Source organism: Salmo trutta, chromosome 28, assembly GCF_901001165.1.
Source record: "Salmo trutta chromosome 28, fSalTru1.1, whole genome shotgun sequence".
Lineage (NCBI taxonomy): Eukaryota > Metazoa > Chordata > Actinopteri > Salmoniformes > Salmonidae > Salmo > Salmo trutta.
Window position 1 is genome coordinate 39,797,767 of NC_042984.1, and position 22,731 is coordinate 39,820,497.

The 22,731-nt window shown below is 41.6% G+C and overlaps 1 protein-coding gene across 13 annotated transcripts in view; it reads left to right on the plus strand.

Moving 5' to 3' along the window:
* LOC115166217 (voltage-dependent L-type calcium channel subunit alpha-1D) overlaps positions 1–22,731 on the plus strand; it is an 88,940-nt gene that overhangs the window by 45,479 nt on the left and 20,730 nt on the right. For 9 of the 13 annotated variants that reach the window (XM_029720016.1, XM_029720019.1, XM_029720025.1 and 6 more), the window contains exons 10-25: positions 3,787–3,874; positions 4,001–4,027; positions 4,385–4,545; positions 4,866–5,091; positions 5,346–5,553; positions 5,774–5,894; positions 6,370–6,484; positions 6,600–6,657; positions 6,872–6,932; positions 7,024–7,177; positions 16,337–16,466; positions 17,187–17,246; positions 18,586–18,692; positions 18,781–18,868; positions 19,078–19,185; positions 22,529–22,581. In XM_029720016.1, the coding sequence (XP_029575876.1) occupies positions 3,787–3,874; positions 4,001–4,027; positions 4,385–4,545; positions 4,866–5,091; positions 5,346–5,553; positions 5,774–5,894; positions 6,370–6,484; positions 6,600–6,657; positions 6,872–6,932; positions 7,024–7,177; positions 16,337–16,466; positions 17,187–17,246; positions 18,586–18,692; positions 18,781–18,868; positions 19,078–19,185; positions 22,529–22,581 (1,765 nt within the window). Of the gene's footprint in view, positions 1–3,786; positions 3,875–4,000; positions 4,028–4,384; positions 4,546–4,865; positions 5,092–5,345; positions 5,554–5,773; positions 5,895–6,369; positions 6,485–6,599; positions 6,658–6,871; positions 6,933–7,023; positions 7,178–16,336; positions 16,467–17,186; positions 17,247–17,328; positions 17,389–18,585; positions 18,693–18,780; positions 18,869–19,077; positions 19,186–22,528; positions 22,582–22,731 lie in introns of all 13 variants that reach the window. The other 4 variants (XM_029720017.1, XM_029720021.1, XM_029720024.1 and 1 more) reach the window with 1 other exon arrangement.

A 22,731-nucleotide genomic window follows, 5' to 3' on the forward strand; every position in this document is an offset into this window, starting at 1 on the left:
TGGATTTCCTTTGACATAAAAGTGAGGTGAAGAACACAGTGCTAATCTTCCCTATTTAAGGTGGAGCCCAGAAAGAGAAGAGTTACGTAGGTGCACACAGGTCGAGAGAAAATGTTGTGGTGACAGACAGTGACACATTCAATACCGCCTTGCACACTCTTGCCTGCATCTAGCTGATCTAGGGTGTAATCATTAGTCCAACAGTTGCAAACGAGGGTTTCTATTGGAAAAATGCAGGTATGTTTATGGACTTCGATGCACAACACTTCAGAAGTATGTGACCAGGCGACAAAACCTTTCCAAGCCAAATCATATCCTAACCGCTACACACAGCCTACATCGTTGTCCCCATATTAGCTAAAGTAGCGTCTTTGTCAACATAGCTAATAGAACTAATGCGTTAGTAAACCCCCTACAATCATGCAGTAACGTTTCAGTCACTAAGCAGTATAGTGGTTACACCGGCGGGCCACGGTGGAAATAAATTAATAAAACCAAAAGCTTACCTTGACTTGAAAGAGTTCCAGTGTTGTGTTGGATAGTCATAGCCAGCTAGCTAACATAGCATCCCTCTGTTTGAACTGGGTGTTTTGAGTAGGCTAAACTAGCTATGTGCATTTGCTAGCTAAGTGAAACTGAAAGTGAAAAAAAATTACAATCTCTCTCGCTCTCTTGCTTCTTCTTAATTTTTGAAGAAATTAATTTGTTAAAAACTGTTCAGCTATTGTCTTTCTCTCTCTTTGAGTCAACCACTCACCACATTTTATGCACTGCAGTGCTAGCTAGCTGTAGTTTATGCTTTCAGTACTAGATTAATTCTCTGATCCTTTGATTGGGTGGACAACATGTCAGTTCATGCTGCAAGAGCTCTGATAGGTTGGAGCACATCCTCCGGAAGTTGTCATAATTATTGTGGAAGTCTGTAGAAGGGGGTGAGAACCAAGAGCCTCCTAGGTTTTGTATTGAAGTCAATGTACCAAGAGGAGGACAGAAGCTAGCTGTCCTCCGGCAGTGCTGCTGCTGCTACCCTACAGAATGCTGTTGAGGATACTGTAGACCTTCATTGCAAAACAGTGTGTTTGAATCAATTACTTGGTGATGTGAATATATTTGGTGTAGTTTTATCTAAAAAGGATAACTTTTTAAATGTTTTACAATTTTTATGAAATTCACTGAGGAGGATGGTCCTCCCCTTTCTCCACTGACACACACTTATTGTCAGCCCCTGCCTGTGTGCTCAATCTGTGCAGTGCAGGGTGGTCAAAGGTGGGAATGAGGATGATATGACTTTTATGTGAAAGAAAGAGAGAGTAATCCAAATCCTCTTTATGTAAGTATGATGCGTGGTGGGAGGAGACAACACAGCACTTCCTGTTTGAATGAGACACTCACCGGGCATAGATATTGTTACAGACGGACAGACAGTGTGTGTGTGTGTGTGTGTGCGTGCGCACGCGCATGCGTTTCAATGTTGAGAGAGAGAGGGCTCTAATTGAGATATCAGTCTCATCTGGGCCATTATTAAAATACATAATAGGCACGTCAGACATGTTGTCATTGTACTGTTTTTGTCATTGTTCTGTCCCCCCCCACCCCACACACACACAATACATGATTCATCTATTCCCAGATGTCCATCTTTAGTGCTGATATAATTCAGTGAGTATGCTGCTGAGGCTCAGAGAGATAGAGATGTTTCTGATCTGTCATTAGCTATAATGCCTGGTGGAGATATGTTTGATCTGTCATTAGCTATAATGCCTGGTGGAGATATGTTTGATCTGTCATTAGCTATAATGCCTGGTGGAGATATGTTTGATCTGTAATCAATTCTAAAGCCTGTGAGATCTAGAGAGTTAGACTAATGCATGCCAGTAGGTTTGAGTGCCTCATTGGCCATCTACTGTATTAGCAGCACACTCACTCTCTCACTATTGGCCTGTACATGGTCGCTACATGATGTACTGTTTCTTATTGAGTGTGCGTGGGATATCAGTTGACCTGGTGGCAATTCAAAACAAAAAAAAACAGGAAATAGTACCACAGTGTCTTATCATGATCAGGATAACCCAAACAAACTCTGTCCTCAATAATTGTAGGTTCATGCTAGAACACTTCCTTTCAGAGGGTGTATGTATACGTGGTCAGTAGCAGTGTAGCACATGCTTTAGTTTACACCCAGTGGAAGGTATGCTAGTCTGTGATTTCTGAATGGGTTTTCTTGGCAAAGATCACTCAGTTGTAGAATCACTTGAGGCCCCGAGGTGTCTGTGTGAGGTCTGGGAAAAGAGAGGTGAGTGTGTGGAACAACCCCCCTCACTGTGTTAGACTGTTACCTCTCTCTATGTCACTTGTCTATGTCTGGTGTCTAGCTACTGTACTGCATACATGGCATGTTCGGCGTAGAGTTAAACTGTGTGGCCGAGCCGATACTAATCAATGTCCTTCTTCCTCTTCTTTACTTTTACTCTTCAATGGCTTTATTACTCATTCTTCTTCTTTCCTGTCTTCTAGTTCTTGTCTTGTCTTCTCTTTCACCTCTCCTGTCTTCTTTAGTGCTTCTCTAGTCTCTTCTTAATGTGCTGATATTCTGTGGTAGATGTCTATTGTCTGTTGTTCCCTCTTCTTCCCTGGTGACTCGCTGTTTCCTCTGCTGTCTGAATGCATGTACTGCATGCATTTTAAACACCAAGGGGTGACACTGGCTGAGCTAATGGAGAAGGAGAAAGGGAAGTTTGGCTGGTTCAGCCAGTCCACAGAGTCACATGGTAAATTGTGCTGTGTGTGTGTGTGTGTGTGTGTGTGTGTGTGTGTGTGTGTGTGTGTGTGTGTGTGTGTGTGTGTGTGTGTGTGTGTGTGTGTGTGTGTGTGTGTGTGTGTGTGTGTGTGTGTGTGTCTGTGTGTCGTGACTGTGTTTTGCCCTCCCTCATTTCCTTGCTTGTGCTTTGCTACTGGCTTGATGTATGCTCCTCCATTTTTTTGCGTTCTATCATCTTTTACGCACTCTTCGTTTCATTCAGTCAGCCTCTTCGTTAGATCTTGTTCTCATTTTGTCCTGTCTTTGATAAAGTAGTGAGTGGGTGGATTTGTGGATTAAACATCAGAAGTACATGACACAACCAGCAGGTTTTTAGGGCTTCTAGAGGTTACGAGAGGTCATGTGCATGTTGTAGCCTAGAATTCTCTAGACATGAACCAAAGGAGAATAATGTATGTATTGTCTGCAGAATATATTGTTATGTTGACTATGGAAAGGGTATGCATATTTGTAATCGGTCAACAGAGATAGATTGCAATGTAAACATCCATTGTGTGGTAATTTTGAGTCATTCATTGTCATAATTTTTTTTATTTGGTTCATTTTTATAAGACTTGTTTTCTTCCATTTCTGTGCGTTGTGGTTTGGATTTTCCCTTTCGATGTTTTGTGGAGTATTTTTTAACCCTGTACTTGAGCATATGGTTTGTACAGCATCTGCACAGATCCACTAGTATAATGTTTTGAGCCCCTTTAGAAACCACACTATTGTCATCCCATTCACATAGTAAACAACATGGATGATCTGTGCAGGTGCTGCATTGTCTGCTTCTGAATCTGCCATGACTGTCAATGATAGTCCTCAAAGAGCCCTGCACTAAATCATGAGGGTATGAAATCATGACATGGTGACTAGATTTAAGCCATATAACCGAAAACACTCACCCATAAGGGTTCTTTAGGTCTGAAACTCAGAACCATAGTTCGATTGGATCTCACCTTACTTCCTGTGTTTGTGTGATGTCACAGCAAGCGTGCCTGCCAGTGAGACAGAGTCTGTGAACACTGACAACCCCAATGGAGAGGACGATAAGGCTAACTGCTGTGGACCACACTGGTGAGTCTGTCTGTCTGTCAAGGTTCAAGATTCCTTTATACCTGGATAGACTATTAGCTTGAAAAGCTACTGTAATACGTCATTCATGCAAATGGTTATTAACAATATGATTCTTAATTTTCCCAGTCAAAAAATTACTAAATCAAAGTACAGGTCAGTTCTCTGTCAGTACTATGTGTCATGAATTTTCTTTGCATGGTCCTGGCATTGTGAAGACTCATCGTTATCCGCTTGTGTTTCCCCCTCCACACACACTCTGTTCCTCCTGATCAGTCACTGCACTCCTGCCCATGTCCTCTTCATCATCACCACATTCTCGTCATCATCGTCATTATATCTCTGCCTTTTGTTTAGTCTGTGACACTTAGATTTGAGATCTTCTGTCTAACAAGCATGATTTCATTACAGTTCAAACTTAACCTGTGCAAGAAATCCTGTGTTGATCAACCAGTACATAACACCACCTCCTAGTTCGAGTCAGATTGTGACATCATTTCCTCTCTCTTGCAGTCGGCGATGGCGTCACTGGAACCGGTTCTGCCGCAGGAAGTGTCGTGCTGCCGTGAAGTCGGTGTCTTTCTATTGGCTGGTGATCATCCTGGTGTTTCTGAACACGCTCACCATCTCGTCAGAGCACTACAACCAGCCTGACTGGCTCACTGAAGTACAGGGTGGGTAGAGGGTCAAAATGCTATTTCCCAATTACATACCCTCAGCATAATATGCACTTTACAGTGTCCTTTGCAGGAACCCAGTATACATCCTATGCTCTGTATGAATCTTACAATCTGCAATGTTATTGTACTACAGTGTCCTGGATAATCCGACGATACCTGTGACATAGCCAATAAAATGTTTGTGTTTTTACAACCAGATACTGTATATCTGCAGCATATTGTAACCCTTCCTACCAGATCCCCATAGCAATGATCTTTGTAACTGGAACGTGTTGTCCTGCAATGTCTACATGCTGATGTCCTCTGCTCTCCAGATGTGGCCAACAAGGTTCTGCTGGCTTTGTTCACATGTGAGATGCTGGTGAAGATGTACAGTCTGGGCCTGCAGGCCTACTTCGTGTCCCTGTTCAACCGCTTCGACTGCTTCGTGGTGTGCGGCGGCATCGTGGAGACCATCCTGGTGGAGCTGGCCATCATGTCTCCTCTGGGCATCTCTGTGTTCCGTTGTGTTCGCCTGCTACGCATCTTCAAGGTCACACGGTGAGACTGGGAGACGCCAGGAGAGGCTGGACATAGACTGATGTTGTGGAGGTGTATTATGGGCAAAGTGTTTGCCTCTGTGATACTTTCACGTCGTATCTTGTTCTTTACTCACTGGTTTGATTTGTCATATACTGTTGGAAGAATGTATATCGGTGTCTAGGTATATGTGTGTTTGTGTGTTGTGCATTCATCTTAACCTTCTCTCTCTCTCTCTCTCTCTCTCTCTCTCTCTCTCTCTCTATGCCCTTTAGCCACTGGGCATCTCTCAGTAACCTGGTGGCATCGCTGCTCAACTCCATGAAGTCCATCGCTTCCCTGCTGCTCCTGCTCTTCCTCTTCATCATCATCTTCTCCCTGTTGGGCATGCAGCTCTTCGGAGGCAAGTTCAACTTCGACGAGACGATCACCAAGAGGAGCACCTTCGACAACTTCCCCCAGGCACTACTCACAGTGTTTCAGGTAGGCCGCCTCTACCCGCCTCTCTCCCAGTGATTATTGACGTTGTGATGACGTTGCGATGCTGTTGTGATGACGTTGCAATAACGTTGTGACGACGTTGAGATAATGTTGTGATATGGCGTTGTGATAACACTGTGATGACTTGTAATAATAACATTGTAATAACGTTGTGATGGGATGACATTGTGACGACATTGCGTTACTCTGTTGTGTGACTCAGATCCTGACAGGCGAGGATTGGAACGCTGTGATGTACGATGGCATCATGGCGTACGGTGGACCCTTCTCATCGGGCATGGTCGTCAGCATCTACTTCATCATCCTCTTCGTCTGCGGAAACTGTATCCTGTTTCTAACACATGGATTCCACTGCCTGTAGTTGTCTAGAGTTTCGATCAATGTTATCCGCTGGTTCTAGAGAGCCACGATATGTGCAGGCGTTTGTTTCGCCCCAGCACTAACTCACCTGACTCAGCTAGTCATGAGCTGGTCCCGTGTGGCTCAGTTGGTAGAGCATGGTGTTTGCAACACCAGGGTTGTGGGTTTGATTCCCACAAAAAATTGTATGAAATGTATGCATTCACTACTGTAAGTCGCTCTGGATAAGAGCGTCTGCTAAATGTCTAAAATGTAAAATGTCATGAGTTACTCTTCATGAGTACTTGGTTTGTTGAATCAATTACGCTAGTCCTGAGCTGGAACAAAACCCTGCACACATTGCAGGCCCACAAGACCAGGAGTGAAGAACAGTGCATTACATTGAAACGTTAGATGAACGTTGTAGCTCTGTTGCCCTTAAGTCCTGTGTGTAATCAGACATCCTGCTGAACGTCTTCTTGGCCATCGCCGTTGACAACCTGGCAGACGCAGAGAGCCTGAACACAGCCCAGAAGGAGGAAGAGGAGGAGAAGGAGAGGAATAAGAGTTCCAGGTAATGCCAATACTGTCTGACTGATAGGAGATAGTGTTGTGGTTTTGTTTTTCCTCCGTAACTGACATTTGATTTGATTTGACGGTTGTCTTGTGTTTGGGGTCATTCTCTCCAGAAGTGACACAGACAAGGCAGAGGATCTGAAACCTGAAGGCCAGGATGGGGAGATCAAGGTAATCACAGACTGATTTTTAGTTTCAGAGTTTAGAAAGTCAGAGGAGAGCAATCCATAACCACACAGAGGCACCATTAGATAACAAATTGTGCTGGTAACCCTTGGATATTTATTCACGTCTGCATTTTTAGCAACTTAAAGGTTAAACCATGTGGCATTCATAACAGTACTGATACGATGCTGACATGTCATTTGTGTCTGTGTGGGTGTAGCTTCCACTGGAGGAGGAAGTGGAAGAGGAGAAGGAGCCGTATCCCACTCCAGATACTCCAGGTAAACTCTTCTGTTCTGAGGTCAGCCTAGCTTTGGTGCTGTAGCTTCCGTGCCCTGACACTGCTTTGTCTCCGATCCTGGGTCTCCCCAGTTGACGATGATGATGACGACGATGATGACGATGATGAGCTCCCGGAGGTTCCGATTGGGCCACGCCCTCAGAGGCTGTCGGACCTCAGCGTCAAGGAGAAGACTCCGCCCATCCCTGAGGGCAGCGCTTTCTTCATCTTCAGCAACACTAACCTGTGAGTAGGCCTCAGTTCAAAACATGGGATATTATGCAAACAAACGCACACTGACTTTTTTTGCGTACCGTCCCAACAGATCCATAGATGACGCAGTCTCAATTGCTCTCCACACTGCCCTCACCCACCTAGATAAGAGGAATATCTATGTGAGAATGCTGTTCATAGACTACAGCTCAGCGTTCAACACCCTTCGTTCCCTCCAAGCGCGTCACCTAGCTTAGTACTGTGGGTCTGAACACCTCCCTCTGCAACTGGATCCTGGACTTCCTTTCGGGCCGACCCCAGGTGGTGAGGGTAGGCAACATCACCTCCTCCATGCTGACTTTCAACACAGGGGACCCACAGGGGTGTGTGCTTAGTCCTCTCCTGTACGCCTTGTTCACCCACGACTGCATGGCCAGGCATGACTCCAACACAATCATCAAGTTTGCTGACGACACGACAGTGGTCGGCCAGATGACTGTCGATGATGAGTCAGCCTACAGGGAGGAAGTCAGTGACCTGGCAGTGTGGTGCCAGAGCAACAACCTCTCCCTCAATGTCAGTAAGACCAAGGAGCTGATCGTGGACCACAGGAAACAGGGGCGTGAGCACGCCCCCTTCCACATCGACAGGGCTGCAGTAGAGCAGGTCGAGAGCGTCAAGCTCCTCTGTCCAAATCAATGAAGACTTAAAATGGTCCAAACATGTGCACAGTTGTGAAGAGGGCGCAACAACACCTCTTCTCCCTCAGGAGGTTAGAAAAAGTTTGGCATTGGCCCTCAAATCCTCAAAAGGTTCTACAGCTGTACCATTGAGAGCATTTTGACTGGCTGCATCACTGCCTGGTATGGCAATAGCACTGCCCTCGATCACATGGCGCTACAGAGGGTGGAGTGGAAAGCCCAGTGCATCATTTGGGCCGAGCTCCCTGCCATCCAGGACATTTATATCGGGCGGTGTGGTAGAAAGGCCTGTAAAATTGTTAAAGACTCCAACCACCCAAGCCATAGACTATTCTCTCTGCTTCCACACGGCAAGCCGTACCGGTGCATCAAGTCTGGCACCAACAGGCTCTTGAACGACTTCTATCCCCAAACAATACGATTGATAAATAGCTAACAAACCTTGTATATTTATTGACCTAGTTTTGTCTTTATGCAGACTCACAGGTCCCTACACACTCACTCACACACACTCACTCCATCTGCTCAATCACACATAATATGCACATAAATTTATATTCATACCTTGTATATTTATTGACCTAGTTTTGTCTTTACGCACACTCTACACACCCACTCACATACAAGCTGCTGCTACTCTGTTTATCTTCTATCCTGTTGCCTAGTCCCCTTACCCCTATACATATCTACCTCCATCACTCCAGTATCCCTGCACATTGTAAATATGGTATTGAACTGACCCTGTATATAGTATGGTATTGTAACTGACCCTGTATATAGTATGCTTACCCCTATACATATCTACCTCCATCACTCCAGTATCCCTGCACATTGTAAATATGGTATTGAACTGACCCTGTATATAGTATGGTATTGTAACTGACCCTGTATATAGTATGCTTACCCCTATACATATCTACCTCCATCACTCCAGTATCCCTGCACATTGCAAATATGGTATTGAACTGACCCTGTATATAGTATGGTATTGAACTGACCCTGTATATAGTATGGTATTGAACTGACCCTGTATATAGTATGGTATTAACTGACCCTGTATATAGTATGGTATTGAACTGACCCTGTATATAGTATGGTATTAACTGACCCTGTATATAGTATGGTATTAACTGACCCTGTATATAGTATGGTATTGATCTGACCCTGTATGTAGTATGGTACTGAACTGACCCTGTATATAGTATGGTATTAACTGACCCTGTATATAGTATGGTATTAACTGACCCTGTATATAGTATGGTATTGAACTGACCCTGTATATAGTATGGTATTAACTGACCCTGTATATAGTATGGTATTAACTGACCCTGTATATAGTATGTTACTGGAACTGACCCTGTATATAGTATGGTATTGAACTGACCCTGTATATAGTATGGTATTGAACTGACCCTGTATATAGTATGGTATTGAACTGACCCTGTATATAGTATGGTATTGAACTGACCCTGTATATAGTATGGTATTAACTGACCCTGTATATAGTATGGTATTAACTGACCCTGTATATAGTATGGTATTAACTGACCCTGTATATAGTATGGTATTAACTGACCCTGTATATAGTATGGTATTAACTGACCCTGTATATAGTATGGTATTGAACTGACCCTGTATATAGTATGGTATTGAACTGACCCTGTATATAGTATGGTATTGAACTGACCCTGTATATAGTATGGTATTGAACTGACCCTGTATATAGTATGGTATTGAACTGACCCTGTATATAGTATGGTATTGAACTGACCCTGTATATAGTATGGTATTGAACTGACCCTTTATATAGTATGGTATTAACTGACCCTGTATATAGTATGGTATTAACTGACCCTGTATATAGTATGGTATTGAACTGACCCTGTATATAGTATGGTATTAACTGACCCTGTATATAGTATGGTATTGAACTGACCCTGTATATAGTATGGTATTAACTGACCCTGTATATAGTATGGTATTGAACTGACCCTGTATATAGTATGGTTTTGAACTGCCCCTGTATATATTATTGTATCTGACCCTGTATATAGTATGGTATTGAACTGACCCTGTATATAGTATGGTATTGAACTGACCCTGTATATAGTATGGTATTAACTGACCCTGTATATAGTATGGTATTGAACTGACCCTGTATATAGTATGGTATTAACTGACCCTGTATATAGTATAGTATTGAACTGACCCTGTATATAATATGGTATTGAACTGACCCTGTATATAGTATAGTATTGAACTGACCCTGTATATAGTATGGTATTGAACTGACCCTGTATATATTATTGTATCTGACCCTGTATATAGTATTGTATCTGACCCTGTATATAGTATGGTACTGAACTGACCCTGTATATAGTATGGTACTGGAATTGACCCTGTATATAGTATGGTATTGAACTGACCCTGTATATAGTATGGTATTGAATTGACCCTGTATATAGTATGGTACTGGAACTGACCCTGTATATAGTATGGTATTGAACTTACCCTGTATATAGTATGGTATTAACTGACCCTGTATATAATATGGTATTGAACTGACCCTGTATATAGTATGGTACTGAACTGACCCTGTATATAGTATGGTATTAACTGTCCCTGTATATAGTATGGTATTGAACTGACCCTGTATATAATATGGTATTGAACTGACCCTGTATATAGTATGGTACTGAACTGACCCTGTATATAGTATGGTATTGAACTGACCCTGTATATAGTATGGTATTGAACTGACCCTGTATATAGTATGGTATTAACTGACCCTGTATATAGTATGGTATTGAACTGACCCTGTATATAGTATGGTACTGGAATTGACCCTGGATATAGTATGGTATTGAACTGACCCTGTATATAGTATGGTATTAACTGACCCTGTATATGGTATGGTACTGGAACTGACCCTGTATATAGTATGGTATTGAACTGACCCTGTATATAGTATGGTACTGGAACTGACCCTGTATATAGTATGGTATTGAACTGACCCTGTATATAGTATGGTACTGGAACTGACCCTGTATATAGTATGGTATTGAACTGACCCTGTATATAGTATGGTACTGGAACTGACCCTGTATATAGTATGGTATTGAACTGATCCTGTATATAGTATAGTATTGAACTGACCCTGTATATAATATGGTATTGAACTGACCCTGTATATAGTATAGTATTGAACTGACCCTGTATATAGTATGGTATTAACTGACCCTGTATATAGTATGGTATTAACTGACCCTGTATATAGTATGTTACTGGAACTGACCCTGTATATAGTATGGTATTGAACTGACCCTGTATATAGTATGGTATTGAACTGACCCTGTATATAGTATGGTATTGAACTGACCCTGTATATAGTATGGTATTGAACTGACCCTGTATATAGTATGGTATTAACTGACCCTGTATATAGTATGGTATTAACTGACCCTGTATATAGTATGGTATTAACTGACCCTGTATATAGTATGGTATTAACTGACCCTGTATATAGTATGGTATTAACTGACCCTGTATATAGTATGGTATTGAACTGACCCTGTATATAGTATGGTATTGAACTGACCCTGTATATAGTATGGTATTGAACTGACCCTGTATATAGTATGGTATTGAACTGACCCTGTATATAGTATGGTATTGAACTGACCCTGTATATAGTATGGTATTGAACTGACCCTTTATATAGTATGGTATTAACTGACCCTGTATATAGTATAGTATTGAACTGACCCTGTATATAGTATGGTATTAACTGACCCTGTATATAGTATGGTATTAACTGACCCTGTATATAGTATGTTACTGAACTGACCCTGTATATAGTATGGTATTGAACTGACCCTGTATATAGTATGGTATTGAACTGACCCTGTATATAGTATGGTATTGAACTGACCCTGTATATAGTATGGTATTGAACTGACCCTGTATATAGTATGGTATTAACTGACCCTGTATATAGTATGGTATTAACTGACCCTGTATATAGTATGGTATTAACTGACCCTGTATATAGTATGGTATTAACTGACCCTGTATATAGTATGGTATTGAACTGACCCTGTATATAGTATGGTATTGAACTGACCCTGTATATAGTATGGTATTGAACTGACCCTGTATATAGTATGGTATTGAACTGACCCTGTATATAGTATGGTATTGAACTGACCCTGTATATAGTATGGTATTGAACTGACCCTTTATATAGTATGGTATTAACTGACCCTGTATATAGTATGGTATTAACTGACCCTGTATATAGTATGGTATTGAACTGACCCTGTATATAGTATGGTATTAACTGACCCTGTATATAGTATGGTATTGAACTGACCCTGTATATAGTATGGTATTAACTGACCCTGTATATAGTATGGTATTGAACTGACCCTGTATATAGTATGGTTTTGAACTGCCCCTGTATATATTATTGTATCTGACCCTGTATATAGTATGGTATTGAACTGACCCTGTATATAGTATGGTATTGAACTGACCCTGTATATAGTATGGTATTAACTGACCCTGTATATAGTATGGTATTGAACTGACCCTGTATATAGTATGGTATTAACTGACCCTGTATATAGTATAGTATTGAACTGACCCTGTATATAATATGGTATTGAACTGACCCTGTATATAGTATAGTATTGAACTGACCCTGTATATAGTATGGTATTGAACTGACCCTGTATATATTATTGTATCTGACCCTGTATATAGTATTGTATCTGACCCTGTATATAGTATGGTACTGAACTGACCCTGTATATAGTATGGTACTGGAATTGACCCTGTATATAGTATGGTATTGAACTGACCCTGTATATAGTATGGTATTGAATTGACCCTGTATATAGTATGGTACTGGAACTGACCCTGTATATAGTATGGTATTGAACTTACCCTGTATATAGTATGGTATTAACTGACCCTGTATATAATATGGTATTGAACTGACCCTGTATATAGTATGGTACTGAACTGACCCTGTATATAGTATGGTATTAACTGTCCCTGTATATAGTATGGTATTGAACTGACCCTGTATATAATATGGTATTGAACTGACCCTGTATATAGTATGGTACTGAACTGACCCTGTATATAGTATGGTATTGAACTGACCCTGTATATAGTATGGTATTGAACTGACCCTGTATATAGTATGGTATTAACTGACCCTGTATATAGTATGGTATTGAACTGACCCTGTATATAGTATGGTACTGGAATTGACCCTGGATATAGTATGGTATTGAACTGACCCTGTATATAGTATGGTATTAACTGACCCTGTATATGGTATGGTACTGGAACTGACCCTGTATATAGTATGGTATTGAACTGACCCTGTATATAGTATGGTACTGGAACTGACCCTGTATATAGTATGGTATTGAACTGACCCTGTATATAGTATGGTACTGGAACTGACCCTGTATATAGTATGGTATTGAACTGACCCTGTATATAGTATGGTACTGGAACTGACCCTGTATATAGTATGGTATTGAACTGATCCTGTATATAGTATAGTATTGAACTGACCCTGTATATAATATGGTATTGAACTGACCCTGTATATAGTATAGTATTGAACTGACCCTGTATATAGTATGGTATTGAACTGACCCTGTATATATTATTGTATCTGACCCTGTATATAGTATGGTACTGAACTGACCCTGTATATAGTATGGTACTGGAATTGACCCTGTATATAGTATGGTATTAACTGTCCCTGTATATAGTATGGTATTGAACTGACCCTGTATATAGTATGGTATTGAACTGACCCTGTATATAGTATGGTATTGAACTGACCCTGTATATAGTATGGTATTGAATTGACCCTGTATATAGTATGGTACTGGAACTGACCCTGTATATAGTATGGTATTGAACTTACCCTGTATATAGTATGGTATTAACTGACCCTGTATATAATATGGTATTGAACTGACCCTGTATATAGTATGGTACTGAACTGACCCTGTATATAGTATGGTATTAACTGTCCCTGTATATAGTATGGTATTGAACTGACCCTGTATATAATATGGTATTGAACTGACCCTGTATATAGTATGGTACTGAACTGACCCTGTATATAGTATGGTATTGAACTGACCCTGTATATAGTATGGTATTGAACTGACCCTGTATATAGTATGGTATTAACTGACCCTGTATATAGTATGGTATTGAACTGACCCTGTATATAGTATGGTACTGGAATTGACCCTGGATATAGTATGGTATTGAACTGACCCTGTATATAGTATGGTATTAACTGACCCTGTATATGGTATGGTACTGGAACTGACCCTGTATATAGTATGGTATTGAACTGACCCTGTATATAGTATGGTACTGGAACTGACCCTGTATATAGTATGGTATTGAACTGACCCTGTATATAGTATGGTACTGGAACTGACCCTGTATATAGTATGGTATTGAACTGACCCTGTATATAGTATGGTACTGGAACTGACCCTGTATATAGTATGGTATTGAACTGATCCTGTATATAGTATGGTATTGAACTGACCCTGTATATAGTATGGTATTAACTGACCCTGTATATAGTATGGTATTGAACTGACCCTGTATATAGTATGGTATTGAACTGACCCTGTATATAGTATGGTACTGGAATTGACCCTGTATATAGTATGGTATTGAACTGACCCTGTATATAGTATGGTATTAACTGACCCTGTATATAGTATGGTATTGAACTGACCCTGTATATAGTATGGTATTGAACTGACCCTGTATATAGTATGGTACTGGAACTGACCCTGTATATAGTATGGTATTGAACTGACCCTGTATATAGTATGGTACTGGAACTGACCCTGTATATAGTATGGTATTGAACTGACCCTGTATATAGTATGGTATTGAACTGACCCTGTATATAGTATGGTATTGAACTGACCCTGTATATAGTATGGTACTGGAATTGACCCTGTATATAGTATGGTATTGAACTGACCCTGTATATAGTATGGTATTGAACTGACCCTGTATATAGTATGGTATTGAACTGACCCTGTATATAGTATGGTATTAACTGACCCTGTATATGGTATGGTATTAACTGACCCTGTATATAGTATGGTATTGAACTGACCCTGTATATAGTATGGTATTAACTGACCCTGTATATAGTATGGTATTAACTGTATATAGTATGGTATTGAACTGACCCTGTATATAGTATGGTATTGAACTGACCCTGTATATAGTATGGTATTGAACTGACCCTGTATATAGTATGGTATTAACTGACCCTGTATATAGTATGGTATTAACTGACCCTGTATATAGTATGGTATTGAACTGACCCTGTATATAGTATGGTATTGAACTGACCCTGTATATAGTATGGTATTGAACTGACCCTGTATATAGTATGGTATTGAACTGACCCTGTATATAGTATGGTATTGAACTGACCCTGTATATAGTATAGTATTAACTGACCCTGTATATAGTATGGTATTAACTGACCCTGTATATAGTATGGTATTAACTGACCCTGTATATGGTATGGTATTAACTGACCCTGTATATAGTATGGTATTGAACTGACCCTGTATATAGTATGGTATTGAACTGACCCTGTATATAGTATGGTATTGAACTGACCCTGTATATAGTATGGTATTGAACTGACCCTGTATATAGTATAGTATTAACTGACCCTGTATATAGTATGGTATTAACTGACCCTGTATATAGTATGGTATTAACTGACCCTGTATATGGTATGGTATTAACTGACCCTGTATATAGTATGGTATTGAACTGACCCTGTATATAGTATGGTATTGAACTGACCCTGTATATAGTATGGTATTAACTGACCCTGTATATAGTATGGTATTGAACTGACCCTGTATATAGTATGGTACTGAACTGACCCTGTATATAGTATGGTATTGAACTGACCCTGTATATAGTATGGTATTGAACTGACCCTGTATATAGTATGGTATTAACTGACCCTGTATATAGTATGGTATTGAACTGACCCTGTATATAGTATGGTATTGAACTGACCCTGTATATAGTATGGTATTGAACTGACCCTGTATATAGTATGGTATTAACTGACCCTGTATATAGTATGGTATTAACTGACCCTGTATATAGTATGGTATTGAACTGACCCTGTATATAGTATGGTATTGAACTGACCCTGTATATAGTATGTTACTTATTTATTGTGTTCTTCATATTTCTTCTAATTTCTCGTATGTTTTTTCTAGTATTACATTGTTATTGATTATTGCATTGTTGTGTTTTGAGTTTGCAAGAAAGGCATTTCACTGTGCTTGTGCATGTGACATTAAAACTTGAAACACGCACACACACACACAGACACACACACACACCCACAAATAATGTGTAATTTCATGGCTTTCTTTCTCAGGGTCCGGGTGGCCTGCCACAAGCTGACCAACCACCACATCTTCACCAACCTCATCCTGGTCTTCATTATGCTGAGCTCTGTGTCTCTGGCTGCTGAGGACCCCATACGCAACTTCTCCGCACGCAACATCGTATGTATGCTGCAGCAGCAGCCTTTTCTCTGACATTCAAAATGACAATTAAAGCTGCAATATGTAACTTTTTGGGCGACCCAACCAAATGTACATATATTTTTACATTTTAGTCATTTAGCAGACGCTCTTATCCAGAGCGACTTACAGTCGTGAATGCATACATTTCATAAAAAAAATTCTCCGTTCTGGTCCCCCGTGGGAATCGAACCCACAACCCTGGCGTTGCAAACACCATGCTCTACCAAGCCTAAGAAGAGGTAGATGTGTTCTATGTGCGCTATTTCTATGCTTCCCGTTCTTAAGTTACGTTTTTGCATCTTTTACTTCCGGGTTTTGTACACCAGCTTCAAACAGCTGAAAAAAACAATATTTTTGGTTATTGAAAATATATTTCTCAGCGGTTTAGATGGTAATTAGGCAAACTATTAGAACCAACCAGGAAATGGCGGGGCCAATTCTGCATATTGCACCTTTAATAGCACCAAGATGATGTCTACTTCCATGAAAGTAATTTTACAGTAATTTTACAGTAATGACATTAAGATCATGTTTAACGGTGATATGGAATATCCATGTTAAAAACAAAATTTGAACTAAAAACTCAAACCTATACTTTTGTTATCAATTTAGGACGGTTGATGCATTCTGAAGTTGTTAATATCATGTCATGTGGTGATGCCTTGACCTCCTGTTAAACTTTCACATTGCCTTTTGCAGATACTTGGTTATTTTGACTATGCTTTCACGGCAATCTTTACTGTTGAGATCCTGTTGAAGGTAAATGCTTTCCCCCTGTGTGTGTGTGTGCTGTGCTCTACTGCTTGTGTGGTAACACTCCAACCTTCTCGTTGCTTTCCAGATCCTAGGCTATGCAGATTATGTCTTCACTAGTATGTTTACCTTTGAGATCCTGTTGAAGGTAACCTGGTTTCTATGACAACCACTGCCTTGCTGCACTCCCCTGTCTACTGTATGTCGCCTGTTTGTAAAGGGCGCACGTTTTTTCACCTTTGTCTGTCAGCAACCGTCACGGCACCTCTTTTAATCACAAACGGACCTGAAGCTCAATAGATAACATCAGTTGTTATCCGATGAGTTGTTATTATTTTCATTTGGAGCCAAAAGTATGTATTTGTGTAAATTATGTATTTGTGTAATTTTTTTCAGAGTAGCATGATCCACTGCGTTCTTATTGTGTACAGTTTAAACTGCGCCCTGTAAAGATGAGGGTTCGCGGTAGGTCACCTCTTTGTGAATCTCCACCATAGAGATTCCTACCCTGGTTGGCAGATCTGTTTCTCCTTTAGCCAACAAGTTCTGAGTTTGGCCTGAACTAAAGCATAAACAGATCTGGCATCCGCATCTTTTGAATGCAACCTTACCCCCCCCACCCCTCCCCAGTTTGAGTGATCTTTGCCGTTTGAGCAATCTTTGTTATGATCTTTATAGGAAATGAATAGCAATATCTCTGAAATAATGTGTCCAATGTCAGAACAGTTCTTGTTGGTCTATGTTTTAAATGTGTGTGTGTGTGTGTGTGTGTGTGTGTGTGTGTGTGTGTGTGTGTGTGTGTGTGTGTGTGTGAGAGAGAGAAGATGTGATGGCGATTGTCTGATATGCAATTAAATGTTTACTTTGTTGTGTCTGAGTTTCTGTAGACACCCATTTTTCTGGCATTGATTCTCACATTGAGAAGCATGCGTAGGAGTTTGAGTAAGAGTGGAACTAGATCTGTGTGTAGGTGGACGTGTTTCACTATACTTGTGTGGACCAGAAGTCCCCACAAGTGTCCCCACAAGTGTCCCCACAAGGAAAAAGGCTATTTCTAGGGGATTTTGGGTTAAGGTTAAAATTAGTCTGAGAGTTAGGGTTAGGATTAGAGGTTAAAGGGTAGGTTTAGGGTTAGGTTTTTGGGGTTATGTAAGGGTCAGGGTTGGGTTCAGGGATAATGGGAATCAATTGTTTGTCCCCACAAGGTTAGATAAACAAGACGGTGTGTGTTTGTCCGCCCACGTCTATGTCATCTACTGTTATGGCTAAAGCTATTGTGTCTAGTAAGGGACAGCCCAGTGTATAAGTTCAGGATATCTGACGCCGGTATCTCTGTGCTCTCCAGATGACAGCGTTTGGGGCTTTCCTCCATAAAGGAGCCTTCTGCAGGAACTACTTCAACCTTCTGGACCTACTGGTGGTGGGAGTCTCTCTGGTGTCCTTTGGCATTCAGTACGTAACCAATCCATTCATCCATCCATCCATCCACCAATCAAGCAACCAACCAATGTGGCCATAACTGTCTCTGTTTGGTGTTCAGGTCGTCCGCCATCTCGGTGGTGAAGATCCTGCGTGTGCTGAGGGTGCTGCGGCCCCTGAGGGCCATCAACAGAGCCAAGGGCCTCAAGGTGAGACAGGGGTCCAGTGGGCCACAGTGGAACAACTGTTTAACAACGCACCCAGAGAAAACCAGTTCTAACTAGCACACTTCCACAAGGGAACCGACCGCTGAAATCCCCTGCAAATCTTCATGCTAAGGGTAGAGGGTTCAATGAGGTTAATTCGTCCCTGACCTTTTCTCTCTCGTCTCCTCTGTTTTTGACCCCTGACCCTGCAGCATGTGGTCCAGTGTGTATTTGTGGCCATCAGGACCATTGGTAATATCATGATCGTCACCACGCTGCTACAGTTCATGTTCGCCTGCATAGGAGTGCAGCTCTTCAAGGTACCTACCTCTATTGCAGTATGATGGAATGTCAATGATAACACAGTACACACACTGAGTGTTGTGTGTGCAATTCATTATACAGTTGAAGTCGGAAGTTTACATACACCTTAGCCAAATACATTTAAACTCAGTTTTTCACAATTCCTGACATTTAATCCTAAAAAAAAATCCCTGTCTTAGGTCAGTTAGGATCACCACTTTATTTTAAGAATGTGAAATGTTAGAGAGAATGATTTATTTCAGCTTTTATTGCTTTCATCACATTCCCAGTGGGTCAGAAGTTTACATACACTCAATTAGTGTTTGGTAGCATTGCCTTTAAATTGTTTAACTTGGGTCAAACGTTTCGGGTAGCCTTCCACAAGCTTCCCACAATAAGTTGGGTGAATTTTGGCCCATTCCTCCTGACAGAGCTGGTGTAACTTAGTCAGGTTTGTAGGCCTCCTTGCTCGCACACGCTTTTTCAGTTCTGCCCACAAATTTTCTATGGGATTGAGGTTAGGGCTTTGTGATGGCCACTCCAATACCTTGACTTTGTTGTCCTTAAGCCATTGTGCCACAATTTTGGAGGTATGCTTGGGGTCATTGTCTATTTGGAAGACCCGTTTGCGACCAAGCTTTAACTTCCTGACTGATGTCTTGAGATGTTGCTTCAATATATCCACATAATTATCCTACCTCATGATGCCATCTATTTTGTGAACTGCACCAATCCCTCCTGCAGCAAAGCACCCCCACAACATGATGCTGCCACCCCCGTGTTTCACGGTTGGGATGGTGGTCTTCGGCCTGCAAGCCTCCCCCTTTTTTCCTCCAAACATAACGATGGTCATTATGGCCAAACAGTTCTATTTTTGTTTCATCAGACCAGAGGACATTTCTCCAAAAAGTACAATCTTTGTCCCCATGTGCAGTTGCAAACCGTAGTCTGGCTTTTTTATGGCGGTTTTGTAGCAGTGGCTTCTTCCTTGCTGAGCGGCCTTTCAGGTTATGTCGATATAGGACTCGTTTTACTGTGGATATAAATACTTTTGTACCTGTTTCCTCCAGCATCTTCACATGGTCCTTTGCTGTTGTTCTGGGATTGATTTGCACTTTTCACACCAAAGTACGTTCATCTCTAGGAGACAGAACGCGTTTCCTTCCTGAGCGGTATGACGGCTGCGTGGTCCCATGGTGTTTATACACTGCTCCAAGAAATAAAGGGTACACTTAAACAACACAATGTAACTCCAAGTCAATCACACTTCTGTGAAATCAAACTGTCCACTTAGGAAGCAACACTGATTGACAATAGATTTCACATGCTGTTGTGCAAATGGAATAGACAATAGGTGAAAATTATAGGCAATTAGCAAGACACCCCCAATAAAGGAGTGGTTCTGCAGGTGGTGACCACAGACCACTTCTCAGTTCCTATGCTTCCTGGCTGATGTTTTGGTCACTTTGAATGCTGGCGGTGCTTTCACTCTAGTGGTAGCATGAGACGGAGTCTACAACCCACACAAGTGGCTCAGGTAGTGCAGCTCATCCAGGATGGCACATCAATGCGAGCTGTGGCAAGAAGGTTTGCTGTGTCTGTCAGCGTAGTGTCCAGAGCATGGAGGCGCTACCAGGAGACAGGCCAGTACATCAGGAGACTTGGAGGAGGCCGTAGGAGGGCAACAACCCAGCAGCAGGACCGCTACCTCCGCTTTTGTGCAAGGAGGAGCAGGAGGAGCACTGCCAGAGCCCTGCAAAATGACCTCCAGCAGGCCACAAATGTGCATGTGTCTGCTCAAACGGTCAGAAACAGACTCCATGAGGGTGGTATGAGGGCCCGACGTCCACAGGTGGGGGTTGTGCTTACAGCCCAACACCGTGCAGGACGTTTGGCATTTGCCAGAGAACACCAAGATTGGCAAATTCGCCACTGACGCCCTGTGCTCTTCACAGATGAAAGCAGGTTCACACTGAGCACACGTGACAGAGTCTGGAGACGCCGTGGAGAACGTTCTGCTGCCTGCAACATCCTCCAGCATGACCGGTTTGGTGGTGGGTCAGTCATGGTGTGGGGTGGCATTTCTTTGGGGGGCCGCACAGCCCTCCATGTGCTCGCCAGAGGTAGCCTGACTGCCATTAGGTACCGAGATGAGATCCTCAGACCCCTTGTGAGACCATATGCTGGTGCGGTTGGCCCTGGGTTCCTCCTAATGCAAGACAATGCTAGACCTCATGTGGCTGGAGTGTGTCAGCAGTTCCTGCAAGAGGAAGGCATTGATGCTATGGACTGGCCCGCCCATTCCCCAGACCTGAATCAAATTGAGCACATCTGGGACATCATGTCTCGCTCCATCCACCAACGCCACGTTGCACCACAGACTGTCCAGGAGTTGGCGGATGCTTTAGTCCAGGTCTGGGAGGAGATCTATCAGGAGACCATCCGCCACCTCATCAGGAGCATGCCCAGGCATTGTAGGGAGGTCATACAGGCACGTGGAGGCCACACACACTACTGAGCCTCATTTTGACTTGTTTTAAGGACATTACATCAAAGTTGCATCAGCCTGTAGTGTGGTTTTCCACTTTAATTTTGAGTGTGACTCCAAATCCAGACCTCCATGGGTTGATAAATTGGATTTCCATTGATTATTTTTGTGTGATTTTGTTGTCAGCACATTCAACTATGTAAAGAAAAAAGTATTTAATAAGATTATTTCATTCATTCAGATCTAGGATGTGTTATTTTAGTGTTCCCTTTATTTTTTTGAGCAGTGTACTTGCGTACTGTTGTTTGTACAGATGAACGTGGTACCTTCAGGCGTTTGGAAATTGCTCCCAAGGATGAACCAGACTTGTGGAGGTCTACAATTTTGTGTCTGAGGTCTTAGCTGATTTCTTTTGATTTTCCCATGATGTCAAGCAAATAGGCACTGAGTTTGAAGGTGGGCCTTGAAATACATCCACAGGTACATCTCCAATTGACTCAAATGATGTCAATTAGCCTATCATAAGCTTCTAACGCCATGACATCATTTTCTGGAATTTTCCACGCTGTTTAAAGGCACAGTCAACTTAGTGTATGTAAACTTCTGACCCACTGGAATTGTGATACAGTGAATTATAAGTCAAATAATCTGTCTGTAAACAATTGTTGGAAAAATTATTTGTGTCATGCAGAAAGTTGATGGCCTATCCGACTTGCCACAACTATAGTTTGTTAACAAGAAATTTGTGGAGTGGTTGAAAAATGAATTTTAATGACTCCAACCTAAGTGTATGTAAACTTTCGACTTCAACTGTATGTGTGTGGTAGTGTGTGATAGAATAGCAGCTGTTAATGTTCTGTTCTCTCGCTCAGGGCAAGTTCTATCGCTGCACAGACGAAGCCAAGTCCAGCCCGGAGGAATGCAAGTGAGTTGGATTGCTCTCCATTTTTTCCTCCCTGCACTATGCTGGATACAATTGTAAGCTTACCATTGTGTGTGTGCATATGTCTGTATGTTAATGTGTCACACAGATATATCAATCTGTGTGTAAAAGTGTAACTTCTTCTTCTCTCCT